Below are 23610 nucleotides of genomic sequence, written 5' to 3'. Positions count from 1 at the left end.
AAAAAAAAAAAAAAAAAAAAAAAAAAAAAAAAAAAAAAAAAAAAAAAAAAAAAAAAAAAGGCTTTTTCCATAAATGAATAACACCCAGTTAGAATATAAAATAAAGATGTCACTTTATGATAGCCACAAAACCCATAATATATTTAGGATTAAACTTAACAGGTTTCTTCTGTACATAGACAATTTTAAACAACTTTAGAACAAGACCCAAATTAATGGATAGAATAGCTTGATATTACAGATATCAATTCTTCCTAAATTAATATATAATTTAAACACAATCCAAGGAAAACACAAGTAAGGGTTTTTTGAGAGATGGCAGGGAATGGAAATAGTTGATTATAAACCACAGAAAAAAATAAACATGCAGAAATAGCCAGAAAGATTGTGGAAAGAAAGAATAAACTAGCCTTACGATGTATTCAAACATACTATAAAGCTGCAGAAATTCAAAGACTGGGACAATGGCATCAGTTGACTAATGGATTAGTGAAGCAGAATAGTGGGTTCACGAGTTGACACAGACATGTCTGGAGATCAAGGACATACCACAGAGGTGACATTTCAAATCTCTGAAATAATAATGGATTAATCAATAAATAATATTAGGATGTTTGAGGAAACATATCAAATCGTTTTTAAAAGTGGATCCCAATCTCACTCCTAAAACCAGGATATTTCCTTGGACCCAAGCTCTGGGTGGGTAAGAGTTGTGAAGAAGTGAGTAACAAGACAGGTCTTTCTGCTGGATACAGACCTATAAGGGCCTGCATTGTGGTCAGAGAGGTGCTGTTTAAACATGTATATACCATCTTAGAGCGAGCTCTATCTTAACCCTTATTAGCAAGCATTTTAGGTACTTAAACACGGATGAACAGGAATGAGAAACAGGCTACCTTACCAAGATGAACCCAGGAGGGTGAAGGGTAGGATGGTGATGGGGAGGCAAGGGAGAGGATTAGACTGCACAAGCCAGTTTTCCCACAACCCACATCGCTTAGCCCCAGCTGTAAGTATAAGTCTCACACAACCCCTTACGTTGTTTTAGAACTCTCTTTTATGGTCCATATCTGACAAATGGAAACCCACGCAGCACTTCCAGTTTTTCCTTTTGTAGAAACGTTTGATTTAAAAGAAAGATGCTTTGAGATTTGTCACTAACATCAATATTATATGATTTTTGGCATATATTCTCAAAATAATGCCATTTATTTTTACCTATTCAGTACTTGCCTTTCCATAGGCTTTTAAAACATTCACACAGCTTCTCTGTCCTGAAAAAAAATCTTTACTAGAATGTGCTGGTGCCATGAAAAGTGTCTCCTGAGTTAGCAACTGCCTGCGTTCTTCAGATCCTTGTGCTTACAGGCCTGTGAAGTGGATTCCCAAGGCTACCACGGCCCATCACCCCACCAAATCAAACAACCGGATTTTGCTATTATTTCCCTTTGTGTGTGTACAGAATCTAGTGACATTGAGCAACTGTGAATCCTAAAACTCATCTTCTAATGCCTTTTGTGAATTTTCTATGTCATTCTTCTTTGGGAACACTCTCCAAGCTCCTCTTCTAGACTATCTTACATTAAATTCCTCTGAAGAATTTAACTGGATACACAGGAGTTGGGGTTTTATAAGCTCAAAGGAAATTCATCCATATGTATGAGAAAAACTGTTCTGTAGATTTCAGCTTGTTTCCCTTCTCCTAAAAAGCACGATTCCTAAACCCTCATACTTGATCTTGTGCTTAAATACTAGTCAAACTTTGCTGAGATGAAGGACGTTTAATTTATGCTGAAATTTATTTTAAGAGATTAAAAATTTTTTTTCACATGACTGAGGTTGATTTCCATTTTACAGCTTGGTTTTAGAATTATACTGCTAACATGTTTTTGGTGGAATACCATACAATTTTAAAGAAATGGAGTATGGCACAGCAGGTAAAAAAAGTACACCCATGATTTGGAATGTCTGAGAAACCCAATTCTATCACTCACTTGTTTTGTGAACCCAAAGAAGTTACTGATCCTCTCTGTGCTTTAGTTTTCTCATCTGTAAAGTGGGAATAATAACACCAGACTCACTGGATTGTTGGGAGGATTAAATGAGATAATACATTTATTACCTCATTGTGTATAAGGCTTTTACAATCATGCCTGACTTACAGTAAATACTTAGTAAAATGTCAGCTAATGTTTTTTTTAATTTTCCCAACAGAATGCCATCCATTTAAATTGCTGGCATTTTGTTAAAAGCCCAATAATTATATGTGTTTTGCAAATCTGCAGGTAGAACAAGCATAATTAGAGCTGAATACTCATGTCAAGAAATCCACAATTTGGCAAGTGCTCAGACCAGTAAAACAAGGCACAATATTTATCCAGAAACGGATTTCAAATAGCCCTACTTGCTCATTTCCTCCAGATAATTCTGAAGTCTAATATGCCACACACATCCCATTTTATTGTTAATAATATAACAAATAGTGGAGATGAGATCCCCATTCATCAATATGATAAGGATCTGTTGTGATTCACCACCACCAAAAAAGACAGCCAATGACCCAGAAAAGGGCCAGGAAGCCCCATTCCTGTCACCATGGACCACCAGATGCCACAGCCCAGCACCTCTGTGGTTGCCCAAGGGATGCTCTGAACCCATAGTCCTTGACAAAGAGGAGATGGACAGTTCTGAGAGACTGTCAGCACATTACTGAAGCTCTCTCCCTGGGATAAGCAGAAGTAAGCAAGCCCTGAAGAGCAGGCAGGCAGCTTCTTAAGTGGGTAACAAGGCTATCCAAATTATAGAGCAACCCCACACTTCAACTCAGGAGCACCGCACCACTGACTTAGGTCAACAGAAAGGAAAAATTTACTATTTATTTTACTTTTTTCAACCACCATGTTATAGTGTCTCCTAATCACTGTAAGGAATAGTGCAAAAAAACTGCTACTACAACATGTACACGATTTACACCAATTTATAAAAGAATAAAAGTAGATCAAAAGTTATTCCTCACTTACATGCTGCCTGACATAGGTTTCATGAAGAGGGAAAGGCACAGAGTTAAAGGCATTTATTCCCAAACTGCTTTTGTTCTGGAGGCCATAAATTCAGGTCTGGTCCCAGAGTATGCCATACCTTCAGCTAGGCAGCAATTATGTAAAGGTTTAAAATCATCTTTTTAAATAATAAAATATTCTAGAAGCAGAAGGGCAATAATTTGATTTATGGCAAAATCTTTAGAGAGAGAAACATAATTATCAAAAATAATCTTAATGATAGCACATATCAGTTACTTAGCAAGACTATTCATATTCACTGTAGTAAGAGCTTTATGTGTATTATCTCATTTAATTCTCACAGAAACTCCATGAAGATGATGTTATTATCCCCATATTACAGAGAGAACACTGAGGCTCTGAGAGATGAGAAGTAACTTGCCCAGGATTTGAGCTCCGTTCTTTCTGACCCCAGGCACTGATATTGTGCTTCTCAGTAGTGGTAGCTTTCAACATTTAACAGCAAAGCCAACTCTCCTGACATATGCAGAGGAATATTCCTCATAACATCAGAGGAATCAAGAGTCCACAGGACAGTGAGAAAAAAAAGGAGCAAAAAAGTACCAGGGCTCTCATTTCTTTTCCACCCCATCTTGCCATCTTGAATTTAGAACTCAATACCAAAATAGTCAGGAATAACCAAGTTTCATGTGTTCCAGGAATAAAAAAGCTTTCAATCATTCTTACTGCCCTTCCTTTAGCCAAGATACTCTTAATTTCCCTAGGAAGGAGTTTATTCTGCCGATGAAGACAGATGTCAAATGATTTCAGCCTTCTATAATAGGAAAGAGCTTTCTCATGGAAAAAGCAAGAAATGGAACCAAACCAGGCCATGAACCTTTCAAGGGAGTCTGTATAGCTTCAAGCCACTGGGTATTCAAACCACTTGGGAAAATCCAGGTTCAAACTTAAGTCCTTGACCTTATGATAATAACCCAGTAGTTTGTATTATAGAAAATTTTATAAAACCTGAAAAAATTTAAAAATTTTGAAAACCTTTTTATGAAACCTGAAAACTTGTAACATGTCATGGGGCTTGAGCTATGTCAGTATATACAGTATTTATGGCACCAGAAATCAGGAAGTAGAAATCTCCTGTCTTAGTCTGCAGGAAAGAAATTCTATGAAAGGGAAACTCTTCTGCAGCTTCTGACGCTAAATTAGCTAATGGTAAAGTAAAACTCGCAAATATGATTTGGTACTGGTTCTAGTTTTCTCCTAAAACCCATAAAACTATAAAAATACTCAACAAAAGCTTACTTTGGAAAAGATGTTTCTCAAAACAAAAAAGGTGTACGTTTTTATGCTTTTTCCCCCAATATCTTTATAGGATGAGGGAAAAAGTGAAATATTCTAGAAAAATACAATGAAGAAGTAATGAACATAAAGAAATTGAGCCTTTGGAAGCAAAGACTCAGATTAGAATCCTGGCTCTGCTAAAAGACCTATAAAAAGATATTTTATCTCTCTTTTCCTCAGTGACTTCATCTGTGAAATGGAAATAATCCTGGCCTCCAGAAGTGAGAGACAATAAATTCTGTCTGTCTTAAGCCACTTGCTTTGGTCGTGGCACTTCAATATAGCAGCTGTAAGCAACTAACACAATGAGGAAACTAATACAGGAAGGAAAATTTTGCTTTTAGCTTCAGGTGAAATTGGTGGAGAAGACCGAAGCCAGACAGAAGGGACTATATCTTACAAATAAACCTTTTAAGAGTTTGAATCTAGTCAAGTTTGGATTCAGTTTTGTATTTCAAAACTAGGGACAATAGTACTTAGAGCACAAGGTTATACATGAAGGTGTAGTCTGTAATAAGTCTTAGATATAGTAAGTTATTATTAGGCACAAATTGGATATTATGTTACTCATTAATCTATGAGTATAACTTGACAATCTATTACTTTTATAATACAATATTACTATTCTTGCTGTGTCAGTCTGATAGATTTACACACCTTCACTACTCCAAAGGCAAAGCTGGTTTGGTTTACTACCATGCTAGTATTGTGGTTTTCAATTAGCAGTGATTTGCCTCACGCAGACATTAGGCAAAAATGTCCGGAGGCGTTTTTGGTTCTCACAACTAGGGCGGAGGGGGGCTGCTACAAGCAAACAGTGGATATAGACTAGGAATGCTGCTAAAACATCCTACATTGCACAGGACAGCCCCTACAACAGAGAATCCTCACACCCAAAACATCCATCATGCCAAGGTTGAAAAGTCTGCTTTTACAGTAGCACCCAGATAACTTCTGGTCAAAGTTTCAAATACCAAAGTGTTCATATTTTCATCCAGAGTAGTCAATCATGTATCTTTTTGAAATTTGGTAGAACCAGACTATTAATAGTGACTCATTAGCAGCTCATTGTTAGTGAAAACATTAAATTTTCTTTTAAAGAGTGAGGCATGCACCCATAGCCCCAGCTACTCAGGAGGCTGAGGTGGAAGGACTGCTTGAGCCCAGGAGTTTGAGGCTGCAATGTGTTATGATCATGGCTGTGAATAGCCACTGCACTGTAGCATGGGCAACATAGCAAGGTCCTGTCTCCAAAAAATAATTAAAAATAAAAATAAACTTTCTTTTAATGTTCTAAAAAAGTGAAAATTCCTGTTCACAAAGACATCCTCACAGCCACTCATCAAGCCAGCTTTACAAGCACTAGCAGTGATACATGCACTAGCTAGTGGAGGGGGCCACACACCTCAGCAATCTATGGAATGTGCTCAGTATAAACCATCTGCCAGTCGGGATCAGAGGAGGAAGAGTAACTGTCCTCCCGAGCAACCTTTCCCAGTAGTTGGAAAACCTGTCTGAAGATGTAAACCACTGGAAACCCAGCAGCTAAGTTCCTTGACTGAAACCTGGAATTACAATTAGGCAGTGGGTGGCTAGGTCAGTACTCAAGCACTGGCACAGGTGATTTTCCTTTATCTGTAACTTGTAGCCAAGCCTGAATTATTGCCTTGCTCAGGGTTGTTGTATCTCCTTTACTGTTGCCTCTGGCATGCAAAGCATTTGCAGTCGCCTCCTTGAAACTATCATATAAATACGGTCAGGCATACTGTACATTTTTAACCAAGTCTGTTCATCAAGCTTCTGTGGTCTGCATGTCACCTCACCGCATACTCAGGTCATAAACAATTTAGGTCTCCAATACTATTCCCTAAGAGCACCCTAGAAATATAATGAACTAATTGGCAAGGCAAGAAAATTCATTTTGGTAAAGGCCAAATTAGGGTCTCAGGTTGTCCTCTCCATTGAAGCTGTGTATCTTGCTTTAAAAAAAAAAATTCATTGATCTTTGTTTTATTAATAATGCAAGTTCAAATTTACCTGAGCAAATAAATGTGGGATAGCTAGGAGAGCAATGTTAAATATAATGAGAAAACCATCTGTGAAGGGCAAAGTATGCTGCTAAGTAGAATAGCATATACCTTCATTCTAACTTTCAATAGTCTATATTTATTGACTAGTTCTGTGCAAATTCAGGAACAAAAGTCGCACTGTACTGGTTTAAATACCTTTAGTGTTTTCATTAAGTCACCAAAAATCATCATAATTAAAATTACATTTATACTTAACATTGGCTTAGTAATGTCAACGTACATTTTATCATTTAATTCAAAAGTTTAGTTAAAGCTCTCGGTCCACTGAGACAGAACAAATATTTCAACAGCTGGAAGATGTTAAAAGTCAAGAGTTCTGGCATTTGGAGAGACATATATAATTACTCTCCCCTAAAAACAAAACATCCTGGAGAAAGCCAAGAAAAAATGCTATCTCATAGGAAACCAACAAAACACAAAAACAGAAAAATTATAATTCTTCTCTAATCTTTATTTATAAAATTTACTTAGCTACTAGAACTATTTAGACTGCCCCAGGTAAGACAAATAACTTTTCCTTGCAGATATGGAAGCAGTATTTTCCTAAGTATGAAAAATAATTATCAGCATTTTATGTATCATTTCATATCATGGCTTTTTAGGGAAGACCATACTATTCATTTCAGCTAGACAGCCACTTGGCTGAAATAATTCATAATATGGTCTGATTAAAAGGAACAAAAAGAAAAGCTCAATCTGTTTCAATTTAGTTTGAATTTTCAAGCTATAAAGTCAGCAACTCAGAACAAGCATTTAATTAAATATTTCATGATACATTTGGACATTTATTTTGTATTTTCATAGGGATCCGTTTCTATAATTCTCTTCACCTTGCCTCAATTGCACCCCAGGGCCACCCCTGCTCTCACCACGTGCCATCAATTCAGCCCACCATTATTTCCCTCGTATGTGGAAATAACAGACCACAGATTTATGTTTCCACTCTAAGTTCATATTCTAGAAAAGATGGAATAGTTACGTAGAACCTCACATATATTGGGTGCATTTAATAAAATATGTTCCCTAGAGAAAGTCAGAGTTGAGGGTGTGTGTGTAGAAAGGAACAGTTTGAGAGAAGAAATACTAAATAGAAAAGGTTTTTACAATATTTTTCATTGATGTCTCACCAGAGTTGGACAAAAATACACAGCTAGAAACCTGAAGTAAGAAGAACAAACACTCTGCCAAATGATTTACTTTACTCCCTTCAGAAGGCAGTATGGCTAACACCTTCCCAGTCACAGGGGAATGTTTTAGACTAAGAATCATTTTTAAAAAAGTGCATTTTAAATTAAGCCAAGAGGAGCACTAGAGTTGTTCCCCAGCCTGTTCTCAACTGGACCAATTATTTTTCTGTTTTACACAAAGGTTTTATGGTAGAAGAAGTCTAAAAAACACTGAACGAGAAGAAAACCAATGCTGCCTTCCCAGGGATATTATAAGAATTGAATGATATAAATGCGCAAAATGCTTAGAACAGTAGCTTGCACACTGCAAAAGCTCAATAGAGACTGGCAAGAATTATGACGCAGATAATGATTCAAATCTGAACTACACAAGCAATTTAAAGAAAATGAACCACAGATGCTATTATGATTCAGTATGTAGAAACTGTAGTTCTAACACCTCTGACTTTTAAAGGATGATCACCCTAACAGGTATCTGGATGATAGAACTTTAAAACTGGGTGTCTAGTCAGCAACACCAGATAAAGACTTACCTCTTTTTCTTGGTGATAATGAGCACATCATTAAAGAGAAAGAAGTAGACTTGCTGTTTGGATGTCCTTCTTGAGAAAAGCACAGTGTCTTCTACATAGGCCGTCAATTCACCTCTTTTTACCAACCACCGGGAAGAGGAGACTAAAGGAAAAGGCTGCAAAAAGAGAAAAACTCAGTGGCCAAAGCCAAATTAAAATCCTTTTAAGATTACTGAAAGTAAAATATAAAACTTACATTCAAACAAATGATACTTATCACGGTATGCATCATTGTTTTACAGACATATAAAACTGAACTAAAAATACAGAAGTATAGTGTATTCTTCAAAAAACAAAATGAAAAAGAACAATATATCTTCCAATATTAAAAAAGAAACTATTAACTTCCCAATATGAAACTAAAACTCAATGAGAAAATGTTATTGGATCAATAAAAAATTATGACCCTTCTATTAGCTCTCAAGTGAAAAAGTAGGGAGTTACATAAAATTGAAAAACCTAGTATAAAATCTATCTTAATCAACTAGTTACTTTAAATATCTCAAATCAGAATCTAAAAATACAGAAAAAAACATGGTTAATGAGACAAATGTAAAAGTCTACATTTACTTTATGAACTAAAAAGGTTTTTTTCAAGAGAAAAAAAAAACCCACATACTTATTTTTTTGTCTACTAATTATCTACCTAGCCATATTCTTGAGAACACCTGTTCGTAAGATCATGGTACCTTTCTTTATGGGTTTGTCCCTAAAAGCAACATACCACTTTATGGCTGTGAAAATGAGGTTCTTCCAAAATAATCCATCAGAGTATCATAGAAAAGTCTGTATCTAAAAAAAGTCACATGCTGCATTTTTTATTTTCTTTAGTCTTGTGCAAGCCAACTGGAAAACTCTCAAAACTACAGAACAATCCTTACCCTAGAATGCTTTTTTTTTTTAAGTTACCAGAAATGTTTACTGCCAAAGATCTGATTTAAAAGACTACATCCATAAAATAAGCAAAAGTTCTTGGACACATAAAACAGAATGCAGAAATGTGTAATCAAACATCACCCTTTTCAGGAAATAATGATTAAAAATAGCTAAAGGAAATTGAGGATATTGGAGAGGAAATGAGAAGGCTAAGAAAGGATTTCATATTTACTTTAAACTTTATAAAAAGCTTTTAGAAGAAGATTGCTTATCATTTATATACTGTTTTCCTGAAGGTCCAAAAATGAAGATAAAAGATTATGGGGACTTTTCAAAACTGGCTACTAAGGGAGTTCATGAAGTTTCCAACCCCCTAAATCTCAAAATCAGACAATTACTCTACAGAGATGGCTGAGACCTTAAAGGTCAACAGATTGCTTAGATAACTCCAGCAGATTAGGCAGCACATACAAGAGGTCACCTTGTGTCAGGGTAGGTCCGGCTGAAAGGCCGTAATTACAGGAAACACAGGACTATCTTGCTATTGCGTGTAACCCTACAAGATGAACCAAGGACAGTATTATTGTTAAGTTTTAGTGTACATGCTGCCCTGCGACTGTTCTGATTTAGGGGATGGAGAAAGAAATGTTTTTAAAATTGTTTTACTGTTTTTAAAGCAGATTAGTTTTTACACAGTCCTCATACTCCACTAGGGGCAAAACTAAATTTCTACCTATAAACACCTAAAATTGACAATGGCTTTCTATGTATCTACGCTTCTTTTGAAAACAAAGTCCAACATTACATATAGTGTATGTTTCAAATTTATTGTTAGAAGACTGAACTCAGATAGGTTTTATTAAAGAAGAGATATTAAAATGATCAAAATTAAGGAAGTCAGAACAGCCCAAAGTGAGCATGTGTGAATTCCCCTAGCAAGGAAGTGCTGAGACTAGAATTGAGGTGTGAACCAGAAATTAGAAAAAAAAAAAATCATGAACAAAGATATATCCTGAACAGTACTGAAATAATGCCTATGGAGCAAAAACTTCATTCTTTTTTCTATTACCTAGTATCCTAGAAAACTAGCCTCAGCATAAAATGTAACTAATTTTATAGGGCAGCAAGAAAAGAAAAGGGCTGCTGAAGAGCAAATAATTTTTTTTAATGTTGAGATAAAATTTACATAAAATGTAGTGGTTTGTAGTATGTTCACAATGGAGTTTAATAATCACCATTATCTAATTCCAGAACATTTTCATTACCTCAAAAAGAAATCCCACATGCATTGAGCAGTCTTCCTCCAGTCTTCCTCCCCTAAGCATCTGGCAACCACTAATCTACTTTCTAACTCCACGAATTTGTCTATACTGGACATGTCACATAAATGGAATTTTGCAACATGTGATCTTTGAATTTGGTTTCTCTCACCTAGCATAATATTTCCAAGGTTCGTCCACATAGCATGTATCAGAACTTTATTCCTTTCTCTGCCTAAATATTTTACTATCTGCATATACCACATTTTGTTTATCAGTTCATCCACTGATTGGGGTTATTTCCACTTTCTTGGCTATTATGAATAATGCCGCCATGAAAATTCATATATACATTTTGAAGTATCTCTTTTCAGTTCTCTTGGGTGCATACCTAGGAGTGGAACTGCTGGGTCATATAGTAACTCTTATGTTTAGATTTTTGGGAAACCACCAAACTGTCTTCTATAGCATAAAGACTTTATAACACTTTAGACTTCTTCATTTTGTCTGTTATATCTTGGATTTCCATTATTAGCAAGGCCCCGATATGGCAACCAGCAAAGCCTTCTGCCAACTAATACACCACCACTCTACTCAGTGACACTGAATGTATGTCTCATAAAGCAGCCTATGAACCCACAACTTCTCCATGGGCTTATTCATAAGGTCAAACTTTCCAACACAAGACAAAAAATAAAATTTCTTCCCAATTCTATAGAGGCAAATTTTAAAGAAAGCTGTTTTCTCGCAGAGAAAACACTGGATTTGAGACACAAACTAATTTCTGGTTTTTGATATTCTTGGTTTAGTGACCACCTTTTTCTCTATAACCACCATTTTCTTTCCTCCCATCTCAGAGGATAAGCTCTCCAGTCTTCAACACTCTGCTTTCAGCTCTAAGGCCTTATTCCCTTGATTTCTTTCCCTCTCATTAGTATTCTCTCTTTCCTGGCTCATTTTCTGCAAACTATCCTGAAGACTATTCACTAAAAATGGTCCCATGACTTTGTGTATTCTCTAGATTTCATCACTGCCTTATCCTCTTAATAGTCAAGTTTCTGAAATGAAAAGTAATCTGCTTCAACTGCTTCATATCCCATTCATTCTTCAATGCACCCACCACATCTATTTAACTATTCTGATAAACATCTCAATAATGTTTGCTGCTTGTTATTATAAGTCAGGTCTGTTTCAATCCTTTATATCTCTTAAATAATTTAATTTTCAAAATAACTCCATGAGGGAAGATATTAAATCAGCTTCATTTTAGGGTTCAGAAAACCAAGACATAAAAAGGCAAGTGATGCCAAGGTTGTACAGCTAGTAAGTGGTAGAACTGCTACTGCAGCTCAGGCAGGTCAGCTCCAGAGCCTGTGCTCTAACTTTATACTACCTTCCAAAGTTCCAATCCAGGGATGCTTTCCACTCCTCTCATATTACTGTAGTTTAGCACTTGACAGTCTTCCAGAAACTCACAAACAGAATTAAAAATGAAAAACGTGTGAAATGAAAATGAAACACACACATACATGCCCTACAAAATTTATTTTCCTCCAAATTAGAAAAATATCCACATTATTGTATAGTCATTGTTAAGAATGTAGACTCCAAAGATTTGAATCTAGACTTTAAGATATCTTGGCATATAACCTTGAGTAAAGTACTTAATCTCTCTAGCTTCAGGTTCTTCATCCATAAAATGAAGTTAATAATAGGATACTTTATAGGGTTTATGTGAGAATTAAATCAGACAAATGTGAAAATAGCACTACTTAGTACATTTGCAACCGATATTCTCATAATAGGAGCATTTACGGCCATGCCGTAAACCAAATATGGCCAAAATAGAACTTATCACCCCCAAACTTGTTCTTCCTCCTGAATTTCCTGAGTGAGTGGGTGGCTCTCCATCCAGTCAACACAACAAGGCACACACTAACTGACCACTGCCCACCACAGGTAATGACTAATAACTAGTTTCATCTGTATCTGTCCAAAGATTTCATCTGCAAAAGCAAACTGTATTATTTTATACATGTAAGCCTTACTTTTTCCATTGAATAATACATAAGAAACTTTCCATAAAGTTATCTCAAATTCTGCTTTATTCTGAGTGGTATCACATTATTTGGGTGTACTGTAATTTATTTAATCAATCCTTTGATATTTAGATGTTTTTCCTCATCTTTCAATATTATAAACACTACTATAATAATAGCTGTTTGTGTATAATTTTATACATTCATGAGTACATCTGTAGAATAAATTCTCAGAAGTAAAACTGCTGAGCTGTAATAACTTGCACTTGTAATTTTGATAGTTATTGCCAAATTGCACACCACTGGGGGTGTAACAATCTTTCCCACCAGCAACATATAGAAATGACTTCTATTTCCACCAACAAAATGTATTATCAAAGTTTTAAATTATTTATAAATCTAAAAAGTGAAGTTCATTATTTTTATTATCTGCTAATCATCAATTAGCAATTTTCTTCTGAGTGAAATAAAGCATCTTTTCAAAGCTTTAATCATCATTTGAATTTCCTTTTCTGGTAGCAGTTTTCTGGTGCTTTTTTTTTTTTTAAATACAACATAAATTTATGTCTCACAGCTTTGGAGGACAGGCCAAGATGAAAGTGTCAGCAAGGCCAGGCTCTCTGAAGGTACTAGAGAAGAATCTGTTCCAGGCCCCTCCCCTAACTTCTGGTAGTTTGCTGGCAATCCTTCGTGCCCCTTGGCTTATAGACTAGTGAGTCTTCTCTTATCACTTTGATTTTTTTTATACACCAGGGATATTTACCTTTTGTCTACATGTGTGTTGCAACTATTTTTTACACCAGTTTGCTATTTGCCTTTGCACTTTTTTCATGGTCTTTTTCCCTCCTGAGAGAAATTTTAAAAAAAAATTTATACAGATAAATTAGAACTTTTGTCTTTTAATGACTTCTGGATTTGGAATCAGTTGGAAAAACCTTTCCCCAGTGCTGAAGTTGTCTTTACTAAACACACATCTCATTGTGTCACTTCCCTGCTTAGAACTTTTCAGTGGCTCCCAAACGACCTCACTCAGCTCCTCCTCTTGGCACACAGGGCTGTCCACGTAAGTGTTTGCCTGCTACTGCAGCTCCACCCTACTCCTCTTACACCCCAAGTCTACCCACACTGAATACTTAAAATTCCTGGGCCACAGCAGTAGAAATTGTGCATTTTTTTCTGCTCTAAGACACTTCCTAACTCACCTTTCAAGATTCAGATCAAATACACCTCTGGCATGAAGCTTTATCAGACTGCTCCAAGCCCTCCATCTCTCTGTCTCTTGCTCTTAGAGCTGTCCATCTCCCATCCATTCCAGTATTTTCCATAGTCTTGTAGCTGCTGTGACAGCAGTCGACTTTGCTGACTCCTTTGATTTTCAGCAGTTTTCTACTAGACTATGAGGGCAGGAATCATGTTTTTGTTTATCTATTGCCTTCCACATGGAAGATGCTCAGAAAATCTGTTATATTTCTATAATACTTGACATGTACTTGGATAAATCACTTAACCTCACTAAACCTCTATTTTCTCATCATTAAAATGAATTAAGTAGAAATGTCCATTGTTATTCATACTGTGTTATAAGGTCCTAAGATTTTATGAGTATTTCTAATTAGTACTAATTAGTAATTCTAAGAGTTCTAAATTAGGGGCTCCACTGTAAATCTGTACTTTAGGCTCACAAATACTTTAATCATTGAATGAAAATAGAAGAACCAACCAAAAACTCATGAACTCAATTGATGTTAAAAACACTTATACTTTTAATGATCCTTGGGGTTGGCATTTTTCAATTACAAATTAATTTTGGGTTCTAGATAGAGTTTCTTTTTTTTTCTTTTTGAGACGGAGTCTCACTCTGTTGCCTGGGCTGGAGTGCAGTGGCGAGATCCTGGCTCACTGCAACCTCTGCCTCCCAGGTTCAAGAGATTCTCCTGTCTCAGCCTCCCAAGTAGCTGGGATTACAGGTGCCTGCCACCACACCTGGCTAATTTTTGTATTTTTAGTAGAGACAGGGTTTTGCCACATTGGCCAGCTGGTCTGGAACTCCTGACCCCAGGTGACCCACCCGCCTCAGCCTCCCAAAGTGCTGGGATTACAGGCGTGAGCCAGAGTTTAAGGCCCAGAGTTTCTTAAAGTAATCTTATACCAATTGACTTTCAAGAAAAAGGGGAAAAAATAGGAATGTTTTACATCTTTTAAAAGGAGAAAATTTAAAAAAAAAAACAACAAAAACCTGTTGTGAGACATATTTTCCAACATATTTAGAAACAAATTAGAACCAAAAAATGGGTTTTTTAATTGCTGTAAATTTCTGTACGAGAACATTGTAACTATTTTAAGTGTGGGTGCACACATGTGTATGCATGTTTGTATCTTGTTTTTGGCAAATACCCATCATCCTCTCTTTTACAGCTTGTGTTTCCACATCTAAACCATTACAGTCAGGATGTTACAGTAGAGGAGTTTACACTGACCTGCATGTCAGGATGTCTGGACCTTAGTCCTGATTTTATCACCACTAGCCAAGTGACTCTGCTGACAAGCATTCTGTGGGTTTCTTTTCCTCCTTCATAAAATAAAACAGTGTAGCTGTACTATATCAGTGGTCTTCAAATTTAGTATACATGCTGCTGAAGTAAGCACGCAATAATCCTCACACTATATGACATGGCAGAGAATCTGCTCTCTACAGAATGCCATCAAATGCTGATCTCTATTATTTGACTGCATGAAATAGAAACACTTTTACTAGGGAAAAATATGACCTGTCATTTAAAATTGTTTAATTACATTTATATGTTATAAAACTAAATAGAATCACAATCGTGAGTACTCACTACCCATTAAAAACTCAGCCGTGAGCCAATAAAGGAATGGCCATGACCTAGATTTGCCATTAACTGTCGTTTTCTTTTTTTTTATTCATCTTGTCATCTGCTCAAAAGTAGTATCAGACAAAGAATAACAAGCCACACATAATCAAAAAAGTTATGGGAGAAAAACAAACTTGAAAAAAATTATCAATTAACAATCTGCTTTGTAAACAAGAAGAGGAGTATCCTTATTTAATTTAGGAAAACACTGGTCCAGCTCATGGAATATCATTGTTTTTTAGAACATTTTGAGAATACTGAAGAAATCTCCTTTCAATTCTAAAATTCTATTATTTTAGCTACCTTATTCTATTAACTATTCCCCTAAGTTTGGTGTCTTCCTGGGGAAAAAAGAATGCTTCTTAGATAATGCCTGGCTTCAGGGCCTGGAGAAAGGTCACTGTGTCTGGTACAAACAAAAGTAAAATTGCCTGAAGCATTTGCTACTCCCTCAGCCTCTCTCTTATCAATTTATGATCCTTATTTGAAAAGCAAATTCCTATCCACTTTGTTGCCCTCAACTGTCTCTATTTAGAGAAGACTTAGACAAGAACAGTGATAAACACAAGTACGAGAATACCTTAATTTTAAATTCCAGCTGGGAGTTAATTGTGTACATCATCTCAGTCCTTTCCATCTTCCGGGCGCCCTCATTGCACAGTCGAACCAACTGGGAACACAGAAGAGTAACGAGGGTTAAAGGTCAAGGAGAGAAACCTCACTTTCAAAAGCAGAATTCTCACAGGAAATAACTAACACTTGGGAAGCCCCAGAGTGGGCTTCCGACACAGAACTCACAGTTTTTCACAGTTAACCACATTCATATCCAGTTAGAAGTGGTGTGGTTAGGATGTGAAGACAGGGAGGGAAAAAAAGGTCACCCTATCTCAGGGAAAGCTACACCCTTCTTCCCTCTTCCAAATCAGAGCAGCTGAAGGGAGATGGTCAACTTCCAAGGCAAAATCTAAGCAGAGTGCTGTGTAAGGCATGTGACCAGTAAACTGAGTGCTGAAGAGGAAAGTGTTGCAGAACAGTCAGCAATTCTTCAACAATGGCCAAGCTAAGGCCATCAGTTACATTTCAGTTTCACTGGAAGCACTAAATTATCTACAAAGCAAAATTATCTACAAAGTCCGACAAAGGACTTTCACAGTTCTTTAATGAGTACCTAATCTTAATTTACTGGTCTAAATTAAAATGAATTTTGCATCTCCAATTTCTTATTAACTGGAAAATCTGGAAAAAAAAAAGATAATATAAGGGTCATTGGCCATAAAGACAAATGTGATTGTTAAAAGTAAGGATTGGAAATTTTAATTTCGTTTATTTTTAATATTTCTGCTTTGTTAGGTAATAGATGCACACTATAAAAATAAATAAATAAATGATGGTGATAATGATGATGATGATGATGATGATGATACGGAAGTAAATAAAATAGGTCATAAAAGGTCCTGACCTACTCCCACTGCACAGATGTAGTTGGAAACAGACTGGGTTATATACTTTCTCAATTTTTTCCCCTATGTTTATAGGAACATATACATACATACATATATGTATAGAAATTTTTCTTTTGTTTCTGGAAATGATCATTTATGCTTATGTGTCTTTTTTTCACTTATCAATTATTTCAGACTAAATGTGTCTCCCCCAAATTCATGTTGAAATCCTAACCTCCAATATGATAATATTAGAAGGCAGAGACTTCGGGAGGTAATTAGGTCTTGAGAGTGGAGTCCTCATGAATGGGATTAGTGCCCTTGTAAGAAGAGACAGGATAGCTTTCTTCTTCTCTCTGCTCCCTCTCCACCATGTAAGGATACAGGGAGAAGGTGGCCATCTGTAAACCAGGAAACCAGCCTTCAGGCAACACCGGATCTGCCTATACCTTGATCTTGGACTGCCCAGCCTCCAGAACTGTGAGTGATAAATATCTGTTCTTTAAACCACACAGTTTATGGTACTCTGTTAACAGCAACTTGAACTAAGACAAAAATATTTCCCCTTCTAAAGTACCATTCATTAAAATAAAAACTTTATTTAGTACCTACTATGTTTCAGGTACTAGGGCTGTTAACACTTAGAATCCCTAACCTTATGGAAGGGCAGACGAAAGGAAAAAAAAATCATAGACTCAGGTCATAGATTTAAAAAAAAAAAAAAAAAGGGCAGTAGGGGAGAGGGAAGTTGGGAGGGATCTAAGAGACCCTCTCCTGAGAGGTCATTTAAGCGGAAAGCTGAAGCAGAAGTAGTTACTACTAAATGATAAGATGGTTCAAGGAGAGGGAACACCATGAGGATGAGATGGGAAAGCATGTGAGTGTTTGAGTAAGTCAAAGAAGATCCTGGCATGAAGGAAGGTGGCATGGGAGGAAGCCAAGAGAGATAGGCCACGGTCAGATCATGCAAGGTCTTAAGGTGTCTGGATTGTATTCCAAGTGCAAAAAGAAGTCACCAGCATGCTTTCAGTGGGGAAATGATATGATCCAATTTATGCTACAACAATTAGATGAACTTTCCACAATATATTTATTCTATTTCCTGTTGATGGGCACTTGAACAATTTCTAATTCTCACTTGGCTTTTAGATTTGGAGAGCAGACCTGTCTTTAATAACAGCATATCTTTAGCTTTGGCCTGTGAGTTCACTGATGCAGGGACTGATGGCTTTATCTATCTGATCAAAGCTAAGAGCTGAAATATCCAGGTGTGAGGCAGAGGCAACCTGAAACTGTAATACCCTGAAAGGAACAGGGCATATCGGAGTGAAATCCAGGCACCATATCAGGCTTTTGCTGCTTGAGACATTTTTGTGACTTCTGTTGGGGAATGTGTTCATAGCTCCCAAATGTATGTTCCCAGGCTCTGTCTATATATATCCTAGGCTCTGGATGCAACTATCTATATGACATCTCTCCTTGAATGTCCCAGAGCCATTTCAAATTCAGCATGACCAAACCTGAGCATCTCCTTCATCACACTCTTGCCCCAGGCTCCACATTGTCTATCTCAGTGATTTACCTTAGCATCATCGGCTTCCCCCAAAAACTTGGCCCTCATCACTCAGACCCCTGCCTCTGCTTTGCCCCCTACATACAATCCAAGTCTCCTTAATGATGCTGTCCTGCTGTCCATTTCTCTCTACCTGCCTTGCCATTGAACTAAGGCTCAGACCTCTTGCTGCCTGGATTTGGGGCCTCTTAATTCTTTTCTTCACTTCTGCCCTACATTATGCAGGCTCCAAAAATAAGATGTCAGTTTTTCTAAGTTCAGATCTGATCACGAAACAACTCCACTAGAAATCCTCAAAAGGCTCCCTGAAGCTTTCAGAATCAAGTCTTAGCAAGACCCTTCATGATCTGGTGCCTACTTCCTTGACCCCTAACCTCTCCCTGCTCACAGGTGGGGCCTCAGCCCTACCAAATGTTGGATGTGTATGCTGTGTCCTGCCTTCCCACTTTTGCATGTATATTTCCCTCTGTCTGAACATCCTTCACCTCACTCTGTCTGACTGACTCCTTCTTATCTGGATTTATATCCCCTTACTTGTATCTCTCCAAAAAGACTGGAGAGCAGAGACTGTAAAATTTCTGTAATTGTAGGCCAAGAGCCCAACATAGAACCTAACGCCCAATGGGATACTGTGACACAAACCACCTTGAGAGCCAGTTTATAAGTTACTTTTTAAAAAAGAAACAATTTCTTTATAGTTATTCTCCCCACTTTTTTGTGGAGATGAGGTCCTGCTATATTGCTGAGGCTAATCTTGAATTCCTGACATCAAGTGATCATCCCACCTTTTGCATCCCAAACTGCTAGGATTATAGACATAGCCAGCACACCAAGCCAATAGTTATCCCTTTAAAAAATGAAAGAAAAACACAGCATTATTAAGTTTGGGTTATCTTATTTCTTTTTGAGACGGAGTCTCGCTCTTCTTGCCCAGGCTGGAGTGCAATGGCGCCATCTTTCCTGCCTCAGCCTCCCAAGTAGCTGGGATTACAGGCATGTACCACCATGCCCAGCCAATTTTTGTATTTTTAGTAGAGATGGGGTTTCTCCATGTTGGTCAGGTTGGTCTCGAACTCTCGAACTCAGATGAGGTTGCCCCCCTCAGCCTCCCAAAGTGGTGGGATTACAGGTGTGAGCCACTGCACCCAGCGTGTTATCTTATTTCTTAAACTTCCAAATTCTGAGCCCATCAGCAAAAGCTGGAGTCATGCCACCACTAGGGAAATCCCAAAAAAACCAAAGGTGCTTCAGAAGCCATACCAAAAACAAACAAGATTCCCAAGATGTCTTAAGCAATGGTGTCATCAATGGAGCTGGTTTTAATTAGTATTTTGAATGGACAAGCATTAATTTGAATATATGTGTTCTGCTGTTTTTATTGAAAGCAGCTCCAGTATATTACTAGACCTTCCTTCCATTTATGCCAAACCCTTATTAAATTTGGTTCACTAAAGTTTTTGTTCCAGGCCTAATAAATACATATTAGGCCTGGAACAAAAGCATACACACACACACACAATATATATATATATATATATATACTCCAGATATACTCAATATTACTAGTAAAGAAATATAAACTAAAACACAAAGTCTTTTGGATCTATCAAATTCACAAAGATTAATAGAATATTTGATGCTGGCAGTATGCAGTAAGATAGACACTTTGAAATACTACTGGTGGATGTGGTAATCAACTTTTCTGGAAGGCACTTTGGCATTATATAAAAAAGACTTTAAAACATTCTTGTATTTTTCTTCCCATAAACCCACTTCTGAAAGTTTATCTTTAGAAATGGTTAAATGTGCACAATCATTTATGTAAGACAATGATCAATAGAGCACAAATTAGAATGCTAAATGAAATAGGTACTGTAGGTACCATGGATTCCCCCACCCCCCGGGGCCATGCATTGCTTAGGAACCCAGTGCACAGCAGGAGGTGAGCGGAGGGCAAGTAAGCATTACTGCCTGAGCTCTGCCTCCTCCTCCTGTGAGATCAGCCGCAGCATTAGATTCTCATAGGATTGTGAACCTTATTGTAAACTATGCATGTGAAGGATCTAGGTTGCGTGCTCCTTATGAGAATCTAATGCCTGATGATCTGAAGTGAAACCTGACCACCTACCACCCAGTCCCCAGTCTCCCCAACCTGTCTGTGGAAAAACTGTCTTCCATGAAACCAGTCTGGGATGCTAAAAAGGTTGGGGACCCCTTTTAAGTGTTCCTTTACAGCTATATGCTATTATTGGAATAGAAAGCCAACCTGAAGGATACAAAACAATGACAAGAATCATCCTTAAGTGATAAAATTACTGATACATTTTATTTTCTGTTTCTTAAATTTTCCAAATATTCTGCAACATACATTTATTATTGTATCCACTTTTTACTTTTTTTGTTTTTTGAGGCAGGCTCTTACTCTGATCACCCAGGCTACAGTGCAGTGGTGTGGTCACTGTCACATGGTCTATCATAGCATGATCAATATCCTGGGCTCAAGCAATCCTCCCACCTCAGCCTCCCGAATAGCTGGAACTACACCTGTGTACCAGGCTAATTTTTTGATTTACTGTAGAGATGAGGTCTCACTATGTTGCCCAGGCTGGTCTCAAACTCTTGGGTTCAAGTAATACTCCTACCTCAGCCTCCCAAAGTGCTGGGTTTATATGTGTGAGCCACTGTACCTGGCCACTTTATCCACTGTTAAAATAAACCAATGTCAACCTAAATACATTTTTTTTTTTTTTTGAGAGGGAATCTTGCTCTGTCACCAAGCATTGGGGGAGAGAGAACACAGCAATTGTGATGCACTGAACTCAGTGCTGTCCTGCTAGAACAGAAAGAAAAATCAGACCAAACTCAAGCTGACGCCCATCCATAGAGGGAGCATTTAAATCAGCCCTAGTCAGAAGGGAATCACCAATCCCAGCAGTCTGAACTTGAGTTTGGACCTTGCCACCAAGGCCTACAGCACTTTGTCTCTCAGTGAAATTGAAAGGCAGTTTAGGCTATAAGGACTGTGACATTTTGGCAAATCACAGTCCTAGTGCTCAAGTAGGCCCATTCCATAATGGAATGGGGGCTCACATGACATACTGAGACACCAGCTGGGGCAGCCAAGTGAGTGCTGGCATCACCCAGCCCCCAACCACAGGCTGCAGAGCTGGGGCTCCAAAAGAGACCCCTTTCTTTTGCTTGAGAAGAGGAGAGGGAAGAATGGGGAACACTTTGACCTGCATCCTGGATACCAGCTCAGCCATAGCAGGAGAGGGTAATGTTCAAAGTTCTTAGGCCCCCGTTCCAGGTCCCACCATCCAGGCAACTTTTTTTTTTTTTTGAGACAGAGTCTTGCTCTGTCGCCCAAGCGGGAGTGCATGGCACAATCTTGGCTTACTGCAACCTCCGCCTCCTGGGTTCAAGAAATTCTCCTACCTCAGCCTCCCAAGTAGCTGGGATTACAGGCATGAGCCACCACGTCCTGCCCCAGACAACACTTCTAGACGCAACCTGGGCCAGAAGGAACCCGCTGCCTTGAAGAAAAGAACCAGTCCTGGCAGTATTTATCACCTGCTAACTGAAGAGCCCTCAGACCATGAATAACCAGCAAGAAATACACTTCACCTATAAAGACACACATAGGCTAAAAACAAAGACACACATACACTAAAAACAAACAATGGAAACCAACCAAACAAACAAACAAAAAACAGAAGTTGCTATGCTTATATAAGACACAATGGATTTCAAGACCAAAACTATAAGAATACACAAAGAAAGTCACTATGTAATGATAAGGAGGTCAATTCAGCAAGAGTGTGTAACAATTTTAAATACATATGAACTCAACACTGGAGCACATAGGTATAAAAGGCAAATATTATTAGCGCTAAAGAGAGATAGACCATAGTACAATAATAGCTAGAGACTTCAACACCCCAAAATTAGCACTGGACAGATCTTCCAGTGCTAATTGTGGGGAATACACATTCTTTTCCTCAGCACATGGATCATTCTCAAAGATAGTCCATATTTAGGTCACAAAACAAGTCAGAAAACATACAAAAATTCTGAAGTAATATCAAGCATATTATTTGACTACAATGAAATAAAACTAAATATTAATAAGAGGAATTTTGGAAACTAAAAATACATGGAAATTAAACAATATGCTCCTGAATGACCAGTAGGTTAAAGAAGGAAATTGAAAAATTTCTTGAAACAAATGGTGGAAACACAACATATCAAAACATATATAATACACTAAAAGTAGTACTAATAGGGAATTTTATAGCTGTAAGTACCCACATCAAAAAAGAAGAAAAGGCCAGGTGCAGTGACTCACAACTGTAATCCCAACATTTTGAGAGGCCGAGGCAGGTGGATCACTTGAGGCCAGGAGGTCAAGACCAGCCTGGCCAACATGGTGAAACCCTGTCTCTACTAAAAAAACAAAAAAACAGAAATTAGTCAGGTATGGTGGCATGTGCCTGTAGTCCCAGCCACTTAGGAGGCTGAGGCATGAGGGAAGCAGAGGTTATAGTGAACCAAGATCATGCCACTGCACTCCAACTTGGGAGATACAGCAAAGCTCTGTCGAAAAAAAAAAAAAAAAAATGAGGAAAAACTTCAAGTAAAGAAACGAACAACAATGAAACTCAAAGAACTAGAAAAGCAAGAGCAAAACAAACCCCAAATTGGTAGAAAATAAATAATAAAGCCTAGAGGAAATGGACAAATTCCTAGACACATACCACCTATCAAGATTGAACCAGGAAGAAATCCAAAAGCTGAATAGACCAATAACATGTAATGAGATTGAAGCCGTAATAAAAAGTCTCACAGTAAAGAAAAGCATGAGACTCAATGGCTTCACTGCTGAATTCTACCAAACATTTAAAGAAGAACTAATACCAACCCTTCTCAGCCTATTCCAGGAAATAGAAGAGGAGGGAATACTTCCAAACTCATTCCACAAGGCCAGTATTTCTGATACCAAAACCAGACAAAGACACATCAAAAAAGAAAACTACAGGATGATATTTCTGATTAATATTGATGCAAAAATCTTCAACAAAATACTAGCAAACTGAATTCAACAATATATTAGAAAGATTATTTATCATGACCAAGTGGGATTTATCCCTGGAATGAAAGGATGGTTCAACATAGGCAAACCAATCAGTGTAATACATTATATCAACCACACTAAGGACAAAAAACATATGATCATTTCAATTGTGCGGAAAAAGCACTTGACAAAATTAAACATCCCTTCATGATAAAAACCCTCAAAAACTGGGTATGGAAGGAACATACCCCAATATGATAAAAAAAA

At 37.4% G+C, this 23610-nt stretch overlaps 1 protein-coding gene across 2 annotated transcripts in view; it reads right to left on the bottom strand.

The window, feature by feature from the left end:
• Positions 1–23610, bottom strand: part of ARHGEF26 (Rho guanine nucleotide exchange factor 26) — a 133742-nt gene that overhangs the window by 26007 nt on the left and 84125 nt on the right. For both annotated transcript variants that reach the window (XM_017522903.2, XM_017522902.2), the window contains 2 exons: positions 15838–15927; positions 8169–8323 (listed from right to left, as the gene is read on the bottom strand). In XM_017522903.2, the coding sequence (XP_017378392.1) occupies positions 8169–8323; positions 15838–15927 (245 nt within the window). The remainder of the gene's footprint in view (positions 1–8168; positions 8324–15837; positions 15928–23610) is intronic.

This window comes from Cebus imitator, unplaced genomic scaffold (assembly GCF_001604975.1).
Source record: "Cebus imitator isolate Cc_AM_T3 unplaced genomic scaffold, Cebus_imitator-1.0 Scaffold25, whole genome shotgun sequence".
NCBI lineage: Eukaryota > Metazoa > Chordata > Mammalia > Primates > Cebidae > Cebus > Cebus imitator.
Note: the sequence above shows the minus strand (reverse complement) of the source record. Positions and strands in the feature narration are given on the sequence as shown.